This window comes from Trifolium pratense, linkage group LG5, assembly GCF_020283565.1.
Source record: "Trifolium pratense cultivar HEN17-A07 linkage group LG5, ARS_RC_1.1, whole genome shotgun sequence".
Lineage (NCBI taxonomy): Eukaryota > Viridiplantae > Streptophyta > Magnoliopsida > Fabales > Fabaceae > Trifolium > Trifolium pratense.
Genome location: NC_060063.1, coordinates 29,994,314 through 30,013,518, shown reverse-complemented (window position 1 = coordinate 30,013,518; position 19,205 = coordinate 29,994,314). Strand labels below are relative to the sequence as shown.

The window sequence follows — 19,205 nt, the reverse complement described above, 5'->3', positions numbered from 1 at the left end:
GCTCCAGGTATCTTCTTCATCATTGATAAGGGCATCAAGTTGATGCTAGCTCCCAAATCACAAAGAGCGCGACCAACGGAAATGTTGCCTATAGAACATGGTATAGTAAAACTTCCGGGATCTTTCTTCTTTTGAGGAAGCTTCTTTTGGATTATAGCACTACATTCCTCCGTCATATCAACTGTGTCATCATCAAGAGGTTTCCGCTTCTTTGTCAAAAGCTCTTTCATGAATTTGGCATAAACCGGCATTTGCTCCAACACCTCTGCAAAAGGAATATTAATTTGAAGATCATTGAGCATCTTCATAAACTTCTTGAATTGTTGGTGATCATTTGCCTTTGCCTTCTTCTTGCGCGGATATGGTAATTTGGCATGGAATGAATTTTCCTTCTCTTTGTAAACTTCTTTCTCTTCCACCCCCTTACCTCTCTTCTTTTCAACTAGCTTCTCATCACTCTCTTTTTCAATTTTTTTTATTTTTTCCATTTTCAACTAACTCCTCAATTTCAACTTCAGAATCAGCTACTATCTCACACTCTTTTTCAACTTCTCCCTCATGCTTATTTTCAACTTCTCCCTCAACATCATTTTTTTCGTTCACTCCCTCAACAGTAGACTCAATTTTTTTCTTCGTCACAACTTCAGGTGAAGGAACCACTCTACTTCTCAAATTAATTGCCTTGCAGCTTTCATGACCAGGATTGTCTTTTGTAGAACCTTCAAATCCATTATTTTGAGTGGCCGCGAACTGCCTTGACAATTGACCCACCTGTGTTTCAAGATTTTTGATTGAAGCTTCATGATTTTTGTTGGCAATGTCTTGGTTAGCTTTCATCTGATCTTGGCTAACCTTCATAGCTTCAAAATTTCCTTGAGTCACCTTGATAAATTGAGTAAGAGTATCTTCTAATTGAGACGGTTTCCTTTGTTGAGAATTTTGTGAAGATGGTTGTTGTTGAGATTGAGAAGACCCTTGATTTCCTCCCCAACCAAAATTTGGATGATCCCTCCATCCCGGATTATAAGTGTTTGAATACGGGTTGTGGTTGGGGTTGTTCCTCTTGAAATTAGCTAAATACTTAGCTTCCTCCGACCCTTCAGGAAAACATTCGCCATTTGAGTGACCTTGCCCACAAAAATCACATTTCACATCTTGAGCTGCCATGACTTGCATTTGTGGATTCGAAGAATTAGTAAAGTGTTTCAACATTGCTGCCATTTGAGTATTCATCAAAGTTGATTGAGCTAAAAGAGCGGTTTGAGTATCAAGCTCCAACATGCCTGGCTTCTTCTTTGCACCGCGATCATTTTGAACTCGGTATTCATTTTGAGCCATGGATTCAATCAACTCTCTAGCTTGAGTTTGATTCTTATTTTTCAAAGACCCACCTGCTGATGCATCCAAGAACATTCTAGTTTGAGCTCTCAACCCTTGAGTGAAGTGCTGCATCTGGGTATGATTATCAAGCCCATGCTTAGGACATTTCTTCAGATAAAGTTTGAATCTTTCCCATGTGATAGAAATTTAGCAAGTATACTAAATAGTCGTCAAGTAATAAAATTTATAAAGTTCGTATCCGCAGGGATTGTTTCAATCTCGACAAAACAATTAAATTAATTTAGGATTAATAATTAAAATGCAAAGGGGGGAGTTTAACTTGGTTTGAATTTTTATCATAAACTTAGAAATAACTTGGGATTCAAATTGATGGAAGAAAAACGATTGATCCTTTTGGTTCATCTAATTACTACTTCTCTTGGTAATTTCATGTATAATAACGAATTTACTCAATTTAGTTTCACGATTAGATTAAATCAAAAATAATTATGCCCAATGTCTTGGTAACATAATTCTCTCCCTTGATCATCGATCCCTAATGTCTTAGGTAATCTATGATCAATTGAGGTTTACAATCTTTAATCCTTTAATCTCAATTAACGATCCGAAATGTCTTAAGTGAAAGTTAATTGATCAATCGTTCCTAGATCGATCATTCATTCCTATCGTCATAGTAAAACAAATAATTGAAAACATTACACAATTGATCAAGTTATGCAAAGCATTAAGAACAAAGAATGATTGAAGAAACTAACTTCGTAATTCATTAATCATAACATATGATAATCACATAGTTCAAGAGAAATAATAATAAGAATCCCCTAAGAATTAATCTAGAGTTTAGCTACTCATGTTCATATAAATAAATAAATAAACATACAAAAGAAGAATTAACCCTGAAGCAAATCCTTCAAATATGCTATTGTTTGTTCCAATTGCATGAGGCAGCATCCCTCTCTGTCCATGTGTCGTTCTCCTCCTCTTGGGTGTGCGTGAAAAAATGGCCTTCCACAGTGCGCCGCTCAATACCAATGAATTAGACCACCTTCTTTTTGGATCGGGTCAACCAGCCTATAAGCCCATCATTCCTTTTAATTTGGCCATGATATTAAAATAGAGTACTCCACTTTGATCAAACACAATATGTCAATAACTTCACAAAACAAAAGGTACACAAAATATCATGTTAATAGAGAAAAATAATTAAGTGACTCGGTAAATCAAAACTTGCAATTTATTTAAAATTACTTTAAATTAAACACTAAACTAATAAAATTTTATTAAAACTTAATTAAAAAGACTCTAAAATATCGACTGATGAGGATCTCATCACAACCCCAAACTTAGTCTGTTACTTGTCCTCAAGGAACAAATTTATCAAATGAACAATCACAAAGGGTTGACAACTTCCTTACACAACTTCAAATACAATCAACTTGGAAATTCCTCTAAGCACTTCAATTATCAAACCTTCAATGCAACTTCTCTTCACAATGATTTCAATCCAAACAAGACTAAAAAATTATTCACAATATTTGACCAAGCTCAATAATCACTTCACTCACTCGCTTTCTCTCAACTATTTAATCGGGCAATCACTCAATCAACACAAACCAAACTATTCTACCATAGGCTTGCAAGAATTCTAACAATCAATCGATAAGCAAATTAAATACACACTTTTGAGGTCTTAAAGGTCATAATTTGGCTTAGGTAAGGTTGGATTTTTTTGGGAAGTGAGTTAAAAACTTGGAGTTAAGGACATACCCAATTCCACTTTATCTTTCAATCTCAACACATAAAAACATCAAGCAACCACAAACTATTATTCGTTCTTTTCATTCTTTTCTCTTCATATTTTTTTTTTTTGAAGTAGTCGCCTTTTTTTTCTTTTCAAAATTACAAACATTTGACTTTTTGATTTTTCAACATTTTTCATTTTCATTTTTTTTCACAATTCAAGTTCTTTAGTATACTCACCCCAAACTTATTTGGTTGCTAATTCCAAAAGCAACCCCAAACTTAAGCATTTGCAATATGTAATGAAAATCAACTTAACTCCAAGAAAATGTTTTTTTTTTTTTTAAAAAAAAATATGGGTTAAGTGATCAATCAACAAAGAAATGTAAGGCTCAAAGGGGCTAAGCAAAGGATATAAGCATGCAAGGGTAGGCTAGAAAGGCTCAAGATACCAACAAAAGTTGCCTCGGTGTGTAATCATTGCAGTCAATCAATTAAAAGAACACAAGCAAGTTCTAGAGAATAAGTAAAGTAGTGGACTCACATAGCGAGAAACAATCCAAGTGTTTAGGCTCAAAATCTCACAGTTTAAACGGCCGGATTATCGAACGGTTAAAATTGTGAATGTTCATCAGCTTGTCTTTCAATCCATCAATCGCAAAAATCCGTTGCACTGCAAGAAATTTCATTTCAGATGCTCAAATTAAAAACCAAGATAATTGTATATAGAAGTGAATGAAAAGATGGTGTCAAACAAATGGGACTTTCCAAAAGATAAAGGTGCTCATTAAGAACAAAGTAAAATGTGCAAGTGATCATCACAGTCATCCAAGATCAGTCAATTATTATAGACACTAAAAAGAAAAGATAAAAGTACTTAAATAAAAAGGTAGAGAAAAAGGATATAAATGGACCATAGAGATCCCATGGGTTGCCTCCCATGAAGCGCGTGTTTAACGTCCCAAGCTCGACGCATCATCATCCACGTTAGGGAGGATACTTCAAATTTGATTCTACTCGGCTCCTCTTTTCCTCCTTCTTCAAAGGGGTGAGCAACCTACTAACGATCACCGGTTGCTTATAATCATCTCCAAAAAATACAAATTTCCCATTAGAAGGGATTGCTTTCAAATCCGGAGAAATTGACTTTGTTGCTTCTTTCTTTGAGTTCTCACTCTCATCTTCAATGACATCCGCTTTAAAGCATTGTGGAATCTCATCTTGATTTCTCATACCTTCAAAGATGTTGAAGTTAACTTTCTCATCATTGAACCTCAACATTAAATCACCCATCTCCACATCAATTAGAGCTCTCCCGGTTGCCAAAAAGGGTCTTCCCAATAAAAGAGGCACTTCGGCATTTTCCTCCATATCGAGAATTACAAAATCCGCCGGAAAGACAAATTCGGCCACTCTTACCAAAACATCTTGTAAGATTCCATAGGGGTACGTGATTGACCGATCCGCAAGAGATAATTGCATCTTGGTGGGTTTAGCTATGGCACCGGGTATTTTTTTCATCATAGAGAGGGGCATCAAGTTGATGCTTGCTCCTAAGTCACAAAGTGCTCTCCCAACATGTAAATTCCCAATAGAACAAGGTATAGTGAAACTACCAGGATCTTTCTTCTTTTGTGGGAGTTTTCTTTGAAGAATTGCACTACACTCTTCTGTCAACAACACGGTTTCATCCTCTTTAGGCTTCCTCTTCTTAGTCAACAACTCCTTCATGAACTTGACATACATAGGCATTTGCTCCAAAGCTTCCATAAACGGAGTTGTGACTTGAAGGCTATTAAACATCTCCATGAACTTCTTAAAGTCAATATCTTTTCTCTTACTCTTCTTTTTGTGAGGGTAGGGTAGCTTTTCATGAGGTAGAACTACTTGAGCTTTTTCTCCATCTTTCAAAATTTTACTCTTAATTTTCTTCAAATTTGAGTCGTTATCGACAAATCTTGCATCATTTTTTTTCTTCTCTTCCACCTTTATCTCATTTTCAACTCCTCCCTCTTTTTCTTTTTCTTTCTCACTTTTTTCTATTTTTTTATTTTCACTCTTATTTTCGACTTCTTTCTCAAGCTCACCATTTCTCTCATTTTCAACTTCTTTTGACATATTTTCCTTGGAACGTGGCTCACTTACCGGTGTAGGCACCACTCTACTTCGCAAATGAATTGCATTACAACTCTCCTTTTTAGGATTATTGCATGTGTTTCCTTCAAATCCGCCATTAGATGACGACGCAACTTGCCTAGACAATTGACCCATTTGCGTTTCCAAATTCTTGATGTAGGCTTCATGATTTTTATTTGTTGATTCTTGACTTATCTTCATAGCTTCTTGACTTGTCTTCATAGCCTCGAAATTTACTTGTATCATCTTCATGACTTGAGAAAGAGTTTCTTCCAATGGTGAAGGTCTACTTGGTGGAAGTTGAGCTTGTGATGTTGACACTTGTTGTACTTGAGCATGAACAAGCTTGTTGGTGGTCAAATGTTTTATAAAAGTCTCCATGTGAACATTCATGAGCTTGAAATTTGCTAACAAAGCCCTTTGAGTGTCAAGCTCCAACGTACTCACTTTATTCTTAGCTCCTTTCTCATTAAGAGCTCTATATTCATTTTGCGCCATGGCTTCCACAAGCTCTTTAGCCTCATTTGCAACCTTGTTATTAATGGAACCACCCGCAGATACATCAAGTAACATGCGAGTTTGTGCTCTTAAACCTTGAGTAAAATATTGCATTTGAGCCAAATTATCCACACCATGATCGGGACACTTCTTCAAGAGGAGTTTGAACCTTTCCCATCCGTCATAAAGAGACTCGGAATCTCCTTGTTCGAAGTTTGTGATCTCGGCTTTTTTTTCTAGGAACTTGTAAATTGGGAAAAAGCGGTCCGAAAATTTGACTCTCAATTCGTTCCATGTTTTAATTGTCCCATTAGGTAAGGTATCCAGCCAATCTCTGGCTCTTCCGGTAAGAGAAAATTTGAATAGTCTCAACCTTTTGGCACATTCCGAGACACCCGGAGGGTCGGTGTAATCACACACATCTAAGAAGTTACTCAAATGCAGATTTGGACACTCTGAGTCGGCTTCAGAAAACTTGTTCTCCTTTAAAGCTTTTATGACGGAACTTCTGATATCAAAAGCTATCGGGTTTGCCGGTTGAAACCCTCTAAGATCTTGATCTCCATTTGCTCCTCTACCATAATCTCCCAAGGTTCTCCTTGGTGGTGGCGGTGGTTGCTCCTCCGCCATTTCAATTGCACCTAAGCAAACACAAACAAACAACTACCCAAGCAGCACAACAATATAAAAGAAAGACTAATAAGGCTAAATAATAGAAAGAAAAAGAAAAAAAAAAATAATAATAATAATAATAATTATGTACTAAAATCCTAAGTAAAGCTAAATTGCCTTGTCAAAATTAATCAACAATCCCCGGCAACGGCGCCAAAAACTTGATAGAAATTTAGCAAGTATACTAAATAGTCGTCAAGTAATAAAATTTATAAAGTTCGTATCCGCAGGGATTGTTTCAATCTCGACAAAACAATTAAATTAATTTAGGATTAATAATTAAAATGCAAAGGGGGGAGTTTAACTTGGTTTGAATTTTTATCATAAACTTAGAAATAACTTGGGATTCAAATTGATGGAAGAAAAACGATTGATCCTTTTGGTTCATCTAATTACTACTTCTCTTGGTAATTTCATGTATAATAACGAATTTACTCAATTTAGTTTCACGATTAGATTAAATCAAAAATAATTATGCCCAATGTCTTGGTAACATAATTCTCTCCCTTGATCATCGATCCCTAATGTCTTAGGTAATCTATGATCAATTGAGGTTTACAATCTTTAATCCTTTAATCTCAATTAACGATCCGAAATGTCTTAAGTGAAAGTTAATTAATCAATCGTTCCTAGATCGATCATTCATTCCTATCGTCATAGTAAAACAAATAATTGAAAACATTACACAATTGATCAAGTTATGCAAAGCATTAAGAACAAAGAATGATTGAAGAAACTAACTTCGTAATTCATTAATCATAACATATGATAATCACATAGTTCAAGAGAAATAATAATAAGAATCCCCTAAGAATTAATCTAGAGTTTAGCTACTCATGTTCATATAAATAAATAAATAAACATACAAAAGAAGAATTAACCCTGAAGCAAATCCTTCAAATATGCTATTGTTTGTTCCAATTGCATGAGGCAGCATCCCTCTCTGTCCATGTGTCGTTCTCCTCCTCTTGGGTGTGCGTGAAAAAATGGCCTTCCACAGTGCGCCGCTCAATACCAATGAATTAGACCACCTTCTTTTTGGATCGGGTCAACCAGCCTATAAGCCCATCATTCCTTTTAATTTGGCCATGATATTAAAATAGAGTACTCCACTTTGATCAAACACAATATGTCAATAACTTCACAAAACAAAAGGTACACAAAATATCATGTTAATAGAGAAAAATAATTAAGTGACTCGGTAAATCAAAACTTGCAATTTATTTAAAATTACTTTAAATTAAACACTAAACTAATAAAATTTTATTAAAACTTAATTAAAAAGACTCTAAAATATCGACTGATGAGGATCTCATCACCATGCATCATATAGAGTTTCAGAATCTCCTTGTTCAAAGCTTGTTATGTCTTGCCTTCTTTCAAGGTACTTATGAATGGGAAAATACCTATCCATAAACTTCATCTCCAACTCTTGCCAAGTGTTAATAGTATTCGGTGGTATTGTGTCTAACCAGTCTTTTGCTCTTCCAGTTAAAGAGTACTTAAAGAGCCTCAACCTCTTATCCGATGCGGTTACACCTGGTGGATCTGTGTAATCACATGCTTCATAGAAATGCTCAAGATGGAGATTTGGGCACTGTGTTTCAGCCCCTGAGTATTGATTTTCTTTAAGGGCGCTGAGCACTGAATTCTTGATGTCAAAAGACACGGGATTCCTAGGTTGAAAACCCAGATTGGCCAGCTCTCCGTTGTTTCTTTGGCCATAGTCACCTAACGTCCTTTCAGGCACAACTGGTGGAGGCGGTGGTGGATTTCCAGCCATGATGTTGGCTTCGTTGTCCGATGTGTCTGGACTAGAAACCACTTGTTCACTACTTTCTTGTGCAGCACCTGCTAACCGGGCAACCTCTCGGGCTAACCGAACTGCTTTTCTGTTTGCTTTAGCTGTTTTCTCTATTTCAGGATCAAAGACAAGTTCTCTTGCTGCTTTCCTACCTTGCATAAACAACCAGAAAATACCTTTAGAAGCAACTGCACTACACAAGAATGAAAAAGAAAATAAAAAAAAAAAAATTTAGAACTAATTTTTATATGTTTTTCTTCTTAGAGGAATGCTAAAAAAAATAAAACAATAAAACTATCTAGTATGGTCCAATTGCCTTGTTGATTCAATCAACAATCCCCGGCAACGGCGCCATTTGATGAAGTATCAAAGTAAGTATATAATTATCGTATCCACAGGGATTGTTCCGAATCAAATAGGGGTAAATTGGTATCATACAAGAGTAATTTGCAATAAAATAAATAGGGGGAAGTGTTTAGATTTCAGACTTGAGAAAGTAATAACAAGATAATAAGGTTTTCTTTCAAGATGCGAAGGCGATTGGACCTTTTCGGTTCATCTGGTCACTATTGTCTCGGATATTTCATGCGTATTAACAAATTACAAACTTAGTTCCATGATTCGATTAAAATAAATAACTATGTCCAATGTCTTGGTACATAGTTCTCTCAATTGATTATCAATCCCTAATGTCTTAGGATGACCTATAATCAATTGAGGTTTGTTTCCCTTTAATCCTTGAATTCACAATTAACAAACCTATATGTCTAAAGAATAAGTTAATTGTACAATTATCTCTAGGTCAATCAATTCGTTTCTAATGTCTTAGTAAACAAACAATTATAATCATCAAACAATTCGCGACGTTGTATAAAGCATTAAGAACAAGAGATAATAGAATGAAACTAACTTCGTAATTATATTAAAACATCATATGAAATTCATGGTTCAAGACAATAATAACTAGAATCCCCTAGGATCCAATCATAGAGTTTAGTTACTCATAATCATAGAAACAACAATAATTAGAGTGAAAGAATTCATTACAATGAAGAACATTGAAGAAATTCGTGCTCTGATCTTGATCTCAAAAGTGCCTCTGTCGCCGTCAAAACTGTCTAACCCTAATTCTGAACAGAAAAAGTATATATATGGTGTAATCTGCGTACCGGCGCCCCGCGCCAGCCCGTCTGCGCGCCGCGCAGACTGACAGAATCTTCAGGCAATTCCAGCATCGTTTCTGCGCGGCGCGCCAGCTTGGCAGAATCTACAGACACTTCTAGCAGCTTCTGGGCGCGGCGCGTGATGCTTCCTTGGTCTAGGCGCAGTACACTTCTATTCCTTCACTTTTTGGCCTCAAATCCTTGTGTTCCGAGCATTCTTGTCATGATTCTTTTCCTCTTTATTCTTGCATAAAAACATACTAAATGCTATCTAGAAATGCCCTAAAATGTGGTTAAAACATAGTAATGACGTGAAGTCATCACAATCTACCATATCATATGAAATTACTCAAGTGTTCACAACTAGATCAACAAATTAGTGAATCGCAATCTCTTGTCAAAATCCACTCTATTCGTTGTCGATACTCCCCCGATCTCTCGGGCGTAAGCTACCTACAACGAATGATATGAAAGCGCGTTGATCGTTCGCTACACTCTATGTTTCAATCTCTCGACCGGAAACACTCGAGTGCTTAATGCAATTCAGTTCAGAAATTAAACCAATATTCTCATACGTAACTTAACTCAAAATCATTATAACACTAATGAAGGATTATAAGGCATTAAGTACAGATTTGCATTAAGTAAACACTATGAAAAAGAGTAAATTCATACAATATAGCAGATTACATTAGATCCATCTACATCCTAAGCTATCCTAGATCCTACCTCCACAAGAAGTTTAGCTCCTCATGTTGCTTCGTTCGCCTCTTCGCTTCAACTTCACGGCGTGTGAATCCATGCGGCTGAGGTGCTTGAAGCTATCCTCTGAAGTTCCAGATTATAGATGAGCAGTAGCAGATTTTCCAACCCTTGAACCAGAAAATGAGATTTTGATATATAGTATACGCAACCACGCCGCGCGCCAGATCTACCACACCGCGCGTGGTTGCAAATCCTCTGTCCACGCCGCGCGTGTACCTGCCCCACGTCGCGCGTGATGATATCTGAAGGCTCTGATCCTTGACTTTGGCTTAGTTGCGCCGCGCGTGATGGTCCCTACGCCCCCAGCGTAGTTCAACTTTTCCATCACGTCGCGCGTGACCATCCTCCACGCCGGGCGTTGTTAAACTTGGCAAAAACACCTCTCTGGTCAGTGAATTACGCCGCGCGTGATGAGGTCCCACGCCAGGCGTAGTTCAAGTGAAATTGGGTCTTCTTTGATGCAGCTCTTCACGCTGCGCGTGGCCTGTCCACGCCCCCAGCGTAGTTCAATTCAGCAATTTCCTGCACATTTTCCTGCTTCCTTAGATAACAAGTAATCATGATTATGAATAGATTTCTCTTGAATTTATTGCTTAAAACCTAAATAAATGCATCTAATGTTGCTAAAATAGGCATGGATTAGAGAGTGTGACGATCCGTCATCACACCTGCCACAACAATCTCCCCATAAGTTTGAGTCACTCAATTCATTGTGCTTTCCCTTGAGCGAAAGTTTTCTTCATGCATACATTTGCACCGTCGTTGTTTCTGCTTCAACGGGACATGCCGCTTGACTACTTTTGTAGACTTTCGATACAAGAAGCCGGTTGAACCCTTCGTCGAACCATCGACTCTGATACCATTGTTGGGGAGTCTGGGGGAGCTCGGGAACAAACAATGAGGTCAATGCTCCAGGACCACAAGAAAGGGAGACACCACATCTCCACCAAAAACTTTAAGGTATTAGATTAATGAATCATCTCTTTCATAAATCAAACATTTTTGTATCTAAAAGAAATGACAAATCTATTATAAATTCACACAAGTAAAAGTGTCGGAGTTTGAACCCCTACCATAATATCCAACTTAATAATTACGGCATATTTTTTATCGGTTGACGTGGTAGGACTCGTAAACAACAGAAGAAACAATTTTTTTTTTTTTGTGTGTGTAAGGGAAGAAACATTTTAGTTGTACACATCATATCAGATAAAACTAATTTTATAATATTCATAAAATTTATTACGTCACAAATATGACATAAGCAAACAAACGTCACATAAGCATGATCAAATCTAGTACAAGACAAACTCCACCGATGAAACTCAATTACATATAATTCTCACATTTTCCATCATGCCTCATCACACCAATACATTACTAAATACCTAGCTACCTCTTAACCTCAAACAAAAATAAAAAAATCTAGCTTCCTTCTTCATTCTACAATATGGCCACAATGAAACCATTGGTAACCGACCTTGTTTCCACCATTAATCATGTCCCTTCAAATTTCATTAGACCCCTTGGTGACCGTCCAGATCAACTTCAACTTCAACTTCAATCCACTATTCATGATTTCATTCCCATCATTGATCTTCAAGGCCTAAATTCCTCAAATCGTTCTCAAGTCATCCAAAAAATTGAACATGCTTGCCAAAACTATGGTTTTTTTCAAGTACTAATCAAACCAAATACTTTGTTGTTAATTTATTATTATGAGTAGTAATTACTTTGGTTGAAATTTAATTATTATTGCACTCTTGAGTCTTGACCCAGTGATTAGATTTTTTTGGCATAAAACAATCACGCAGTTGCATGCTGTACTAAATTTCAGACACTTCAATTTAAAATTGGATGATTAAAATTATACAATAATAAAATCTACTTGGAATACTCTCAATTGTTAATTTGACATTTGGCAATTGAGATCCAAAATTGCGTGACGCACAAAATAAATCAAATTCGAATAGTTTGACACAATATTTAATTGGAGATTAATTTTAATGTTTTATAGGAGATTCAATTTTGTTTTAATAGTGATTGGGTTAATTGTTGATTTCTATGATTTTATTTTATTTTATTTGAAGATTGTGAATCATGGAGTACCAGAGGGGGTGGTAGCAAACATGATGAAGGTGTCAAAAGAATTTTTCAATTTGCCAGAGAGTGAGAGGATGAAAAATTACTCTGATGATCCATTGAAGACAACAAGGCTTTCCACAAGTTTTAATTTGAAGACTGAAAAAGTTTCAAATTGGAGAGACTATTTAAGACTTCATTGCCATCCTCTTGAAGATTATGTTCATGAATGGCCTTCCAACCCTCCTTCTTTCAGGTTCAAAAAATTTAACTTTTTTTTTTGTTTGAATATAATCAAATGTTTTAAATAATAATTGTTTGCAAGTAGATTATAGCTTCGGTTTCACCAAAAAAAAATAAAAAATTATAGCTGCGACATCAAGATTTGTTTATGGTATTCATGTAGTTACGATTTAGATTGTCTGATCATCAATATAGACAATTTACTTTTCAATTTTAATTGTTAGTCTGTTTGATCTAAATTTTTAGGTCTAAATTGACCGTTATACAAATGTAAGAATAACACTATAGAATGACGAAATTAAACTTTGTGCGGAAGTTACTCTCATAATTTAGTGACGGAGGCACAGTCTGTCACAAGTCCCATCATTAAATAGTGATAAAATTTTCAATTTTCAATGTTGAGTTTTTTCCTTTGTAACAAATTCATTAAATTTGTGTTGAAACTATTAATCTTAACTGGGGGCCTAAACCATTCAAGTTTATTAATTGCTGGATCAAACATCCAGACTTTTTTGCTTTTGTGAAAGAAAAATGGGACAATATGGATATCAGAGGAAGGAAGGCTTTTGTTATAAAAGAAAAGTTGAAAAAATTGAAGGAATATTTGAAGGAGTGGAACCGAGAGGTTTTTGGTTTTTTGGACCTCAAAATAGATAATACAGTGAAAGAGTTGAATGAGGTAGAAGAGTTGTTAGCAAATGGGACTAATGTGCCAAATTCAATCAATCCAAATGAGTTGGTAAAGCAATTTTGGGATCAGATTCAGTTCAAAGAAAGTATTTTGCACCAAAAATCACGAACGAAATGGATTCAAGAAGGTGATTCCAATACCCGCTTCTTCCATGCTAGTATCAAAAGTCGTCATCGAAGAAATCAAATTGCTAATTTAAAGAAAGGAGATGTTTTGATCCAAGGGGTGGCTGAAATTAAAGAGGAGGTTAAAGATCACTTTTTTAGGCACTTCACAGAAGAATGGCATAGTAGACCTTTTTTGCAAGGTATTGACTTCAACACTCTTTCATCCGAAGATAATTCGTTCCTTTTAGAACCTTTTGGTGAAGAAGAGGTTAGAGATACTGTATGGAGTTGTGATGGTAATAAGAGTCCGGGACCGGATGGGTTTAATCTTAATTTCTTAAAAGCTTGTTGGCCGATTGTGAAAGAAGATGTGATGGCTTTCGTTTTAGAATTTCAAGAAAATGCTTGTCTTCCCAAAGCTGTAACAGCCTCTTTTTTGACCCTAATTCCCAAGAAGGATCACCCTCAAAATCTCTTCGACTATCGTCCCATTTGTTTGATAGGGTGTCTTTACAAAATTTTATCAAAACTTTTGGCTAATAGATTGAAAAAAGTTTTGGGGAAATTGATTTCCAAATGTCAGTCGGCTTTTCTCCCTCACAGGCAGATTTTAGATGGGGTTGTTGTCCTAAATGAAATTATTGATCTTGCTAAACGAAGAAAAGATGGTTGTCTGCTGTTTAAAGTTGATTTTGAACGGGCGTATGATACGGTGAGTTGGTCTTATCTGGAACGCATGATGTTCAAGATGGGTTTTTCAGACGGTTGGATTACATGGTTGAGAACATGTATTTTTCAAAGTTCGATGTCTATTTTGGTTAACGGAAGCCCCACCGCTGATTTCAATGTCGGTAGAGGGCTTCGACAAGGAGACCCTTTATCTCCTTTTTTGTTCTTGATTGTTGCTGAAGGTTTAGCAGGGTTAATGAGGAAAGCTGTTGAGCTTGGTAAATTCAAGGGGTATAGTATCAATGACGACATCCAGTTTCAAATTCTTCAATTTGCAGATGATACAATTTTGATGGGAGAAGGCACGTGGGACAATATTAGGACCATTAAAATTCTACTCAGAAGTTTTGAGTTGGTGTCAGGTCTTAAAATAAATTTTGTGAAGAGTAAACTATATGGGTTGAATGTTGACACCAGATTGTTGGAAGCGGGTTCATCGTTTCTTTCTTGCCGGTCGGAAGTTATTCCTTTTAAATTCTTGGGAATACCGGTCGGGGCAAATCCTAGAAGAAGAGAGACTTGGAAACCAGTGGTGGATGCTATGAATAAAAGATTAAACACATGGAGTTGTCGACTTTTATCTTATGGCGGACGGATCACTCTAATTAATTCGGTATTGGCTAGCCTTCCTCTTTATTATTTCTCTTTCTTTAAAGCTCCTTGTTGTATATTAAAACAATTAGTGAGGATTCAAAGAAATTTTTTGTGGGGAGGTGGTGAAATGGATAAGAAACTTTGTTGGGTTAAATGGGAGCAGATATGTCTATCTAAGGAGAAAGGAGGGCTAGGGGTGAAGAACTTGGATTTGTTTAATCAGGCCTTATTAAGCAAATGGAAGTGGAGGTTTCTTTCGGATGATAATGCATTGTGGACTGATCTTCTTCGAATTAGATATGGTCATTTACCCACTCAGATTTTGGGAAGGGATATGTCGTTGGGCGATAATAAGTCATCGATTTGGTGGAGGGATATTATTGGTCTGGGAAAAGGGAGGGAACCTTACTGTTTTATTTCAAATATACGCAGCTGTGTTGGAAATGGTTTTAATATTGGTTTTTGGAATTTTAAATGGTTCGGGAACCATACTTTTAGAGACTTATTCCCTGTTCTTTTTGCAAAAGAAGCTACACAAGAAGCTATGGTAGCAGAGAGGTTATTTGGAAATGGCAGGGAGAGAATTTGGTCGTGGCAGTGGACTACACCTTTATCAGTTTGTGAGACGCGGATGCTGGATGATCTTAAGGTTTTGTTGGCTGATTTTTCTTTACAAGCGAATGTGCAGGATACTTGGCGATGGGTCCCTGGAAACACAGGATTTTTTTCGGTAAAGTCTTGTTATAATTGGTTATTAGAACAATGTCAGATAGAGGAACTAAGTTCTAATGTGTTGATTGCTATTAAAAAGCTATGGAGGAATGATGTACCTTCCAAGGTGAATTTTTTCGGTTGGAGGTTGTTATTAGAAAGATTACCGACGCGAATGGCACTACATCACATAGGTATTCTTAATAACGTGCATGAGTTATCTTGTGTATTTTGTTTTCTTGATAATGAGGATTGCAACCATCTCTTTTTCCTTTGCCCGTTTAGTAAACGAATCTGGGAAGCGATTTTTAAGTGGATAGGAAAGAGATTTCCACCGAATAATAAAGGCTGGAACCATTTTGTGCTATTTGGTGATATGGTAAAATCAAAGAAGGGTGAACGGGTTAGACATTTGATTTGGCTGGCAACTTCTTGGAACATATGGAAGCTTAGAAATAGTGTTATTTTCAAGGGAGCTCTACCAAATGCTCTTCTTCTTTTGGATGACATTTAATTCAGTTCTTGGGTTTGGTTTAGTAGTCGGTATGGCCGAAACTCTAGTTTATCTTTTCAAGAATGGTGTCACGACCCTTTGGGTTGTATTCAAAGCTTTTAATTTCTGACTTTGAATTGTAAGGGTTCGAGTACCCCTTGTACTCCTTTATAATATATATTGCTTATCAAAAAAAAAAAAAATCATCGCAAGTTGTGACAAATTAATAATTTCCTCCTTGATACTTTGCAAAATCCAACTTTTTTACGAATTTCAATTTGTCACTAAATCCGTGCTAAAATAGTTTGCTTAGCAATAATTTTATACCTTCTATTTATTTTTTATAATAGTGTGAGTCGTAATTGCAGTTACAATCCTTATCCTAAACAAAACTGATGTAATCACACTACGACTATAATTTAAAACCTTATATATATAATAGTATATTTTTTCTGGCCACTTCTAACATGAAAGAGTGAGACAAGTGGTGCACGGTGCACCACTTGTCAATATCTCGATAAAGAAAATAAATTTTATAAAATTCACCGTTGGATTGAAAGTTTATATCATATAGATCATTCATATAAATTTTTAGAAAAATTGAACATCATTTGATATGTTATTGATTCCGACCAAAATTAACGGTATTCAGTAAAAATTCATAAACCGTTAATCTTGATGAGTCTCAATAACATATCAAATGATGTTCAATTTTTCTAAAATTTTTTATGAATGATCTATATGATATAAACTTTCAATCCAACGGTGGATTTTATAATTTTTTTTTTCGTTATCGAGATATAGACAAGTGGTGCACCATGCACCACTTGTCTCACTCTTTCATTTTAGTCAAAGCCCTTTTTTCTATGTTTTATTATATATATATATATATATATATATATATATATATATATAATTTTTTTTTGGTACATACCATGTTTTATTATATTGTCTCTTTTCTCTTTTTTTAAAAGAATAATTCATTCACTTTAATTCTTATTTATTTGTGATGTTTTTAGGGAGGATGTAACAGAGTATAGCAAACAAGTGAGAAAATTAGCATTGAGATTGCTTGAGGCAATATCAGAAAGTTTAGGTTTGGAAAAAAATTACATAAACAAAGCATTAGGAAAACATGGACAACATTTGGCTATTAATTACTATCCTCCATGTCCTGAACCAGAGTTAACATATGGTTTACCAGCACATGCTGACCCAAATGTTATTACCATTTTGTTGCAAAATGATGTGGTTGGTTTACAAGTCCTTAAGGATGGCAAATGGATAACTATCAACCCTGTTCCTAATACCTTCATTGTCAATATTGGTGACCAAATTCAGGTAATTTATTTGGACTCTTGCTATTAATTTACAATTTTCTTTATTTTATTTTATTGAGTTGTGTCATTGGAAAACAATTTTCGGACACCATAGTTAATAGGAATTCTAACATAGCTACAAACCCAAATACAAAATATTTGGGCACACACATGATTGAAAAGTTTTAAATAGAAACTAATTTAGTCATATCATTTCATTATCTTTTCTATTAATTTTTTAAAAATTTTGTGTGTGCCTAAACATATAAATTTAGGCTTGTGCCTAATCAAGAATACCTCGTAGTTAACATAAAATTGTACACGGTATGATTATGGATCCGTTTGTATGAGATTTTTTTAAGAAAAATGTTAAGAAGTCTAACATCTGGTGCAAGATGGCTTGAATGTGTGTTTATACGTGAGGACAATCCTTATCTTATAAATCGATTTTGTAGGGTTGAGTTGAACCAAACTCTCAATTTTAAGATGGTATCAGAGCCTCTCCACGATCTGTTGGGCCACATGTTAATTATCAGGTTTCCGTTATCGGGCCACCCACCGTTTATATCCATGCACCAAGTCTCACATCGGTTGGGAGATGGCCTGAATGTGTGCTTATAAGTGAAGGCAATCCTCACCGTACAAGCCGGTTTTGTAATGATGAGTTAGACCCAACTAAATTCTAAGAAAACAAAATCTATATATTTCTTAAAAAAATTATTTTATCATTTTAATAGTGATTGTTATAGCTTTTTTAGAAAATCCTTTTGTAAAAAAAATTATTCTTAACTCTAAAATGAAAAGTTATTTCTAATAGCTTTTCTAGAATATATTTCTTTGAAAGGATAAAACTTATGTGCATTTCTCAAAGTGCTTTTTGTATGGATTTTAACTAAAGGTTTATCTTTTGTGGTTTTAACAAACATTTAGAAAATTATGGATTTAAGAAAATTATAAGTAATTTAGTTAAGAACCATATGAAAAACACCTAAAGAAATGCACCTAAGTTTCGTTCTTTTTTAAATTAAGGAATTTAAGTGTAGGAGTTTGACATTTTAAGAAAAAAAATGATTTTATGATAGTAAACAAACAAAAAGTTGCTTTAGATTTTTCTAAAAATCTCTAAAATTTTTTAAAACAAAATCATTTTTTTACATATATATTCAAATTAAGCTTAATATATAAAAAAAATACTATTATAGAAAAACAAAATTCTAATTTCTTTTCCTTTGTTTAAGAAGAAGGTCTCGTTAACATGTTCCCTTAGGACACATGTTAAGATATCCCAATGTAAAAACTCATGATACAAGTCTCAATTCCTTATTTATTAGTAATAAATACTTGTTTGGTATATGGATTTGAAATAGGTGATAAGCAATGATAGGTACAAGAGTGTGCTGCATCGAGCATTAGTGAATAATGAGAAAGAAAGGATGTCCATTCCAACATTCTACTGTCCATCACCAGATGCTATAATAAAACCAGCTCCTCAACTCATAGATAATGATCATCCTGCTCAATACAAAGAATTTGATTACAATGAATACTACAAGAAATTTTGGAACAGAGGACTTTCTAAAGAAACATGTGTGGACATGTTCAAGGCTTAAATTGTAGTTTCTAGATTTCACCTCCTTATTATTGAAGTTAAGACACAAATTAATAAGTTTAGATGAAATAATGTTTTTCAATCTTTTTGAATTTTAATAATAGATCTTTTTGGTCTTTATTTTTAGGCAAGATGATCCATTAATTCTTTCAGGCAAAAATATAATTTATCATATGATATATGCAGGCATCCATTAATTTATCATATGGTCATTTAAAATTTCTTCATTTTATTGATTTATTAGAATAAAAAAAAAATTCAACCGTCTTTTGCTTTGTTCACGGATGTATATAAAGGGTGAACTATAATGTGAAGCAACAAAAGTTGAACTCTAAGAATACTTTGAAGAGACTAAGCTAATATACATTAATTGTTTTTTTTCAATTCATCTTATTTGGCCTCCTAAGTATCTCCTTTTATAGACCATAATTTCTTGACCTAAAGAGCCTATCCTTGGACATTCAGGCTTAATAAGCCATGCCTCTGAGATTCATTAACATCTCGCCTA

At 35.0% G+C, this 19,205-nt stretch overlaps 2 protein-coding genes across 2 annotated transcripts; one reads left to right on the top strand and one right to left on the bottom strand.

The window, feature by feature from the left end:
- Positions 1-465: 465 nt before the first annotated feature.
- Positions 466-8,350, bottom strand: LOC123886416. Its single transcript, XM_045935733.1, has 2 exons — positions 7,710-8,350; positions 466-1,516 (listed from the first exon to the last, which is right to left on the bottom strand). Exons 1-2 carry the CDS (start codon positions 8,348-8,350, stop codon positions 466-468), a joined length of 1,692 nt encoding a protein of 563 aa, XP_045791689.1.
- A 3,137-nt stretch (positions 8,351-11,487) lies between these two features.
- Positions 11,488-18,916, top strand: LOC123884849 (protein DMR6-LIKE OXYGENASE 2-like). Its single transcript, XM_045934081.1, has 4 exons — positions 11,488-11,797; positions 12,210-12,457; positions 16,789-17,110; positions 18,456-18,916. The coding sequence occupies exons 1-4, from the start codon at positions 11,570-11,572 to the stop codon at positions 18,696-18,698; spliced, it is 1,041 nt and encodes a 346-aa protein (XP_045790037.1). The 5' UTR covers positions 11,488-11,569; the 3' UTR covers positions 18,699-18,916.
- Positions 18,917-19,205: the final 289 nt, after the last annotated feature.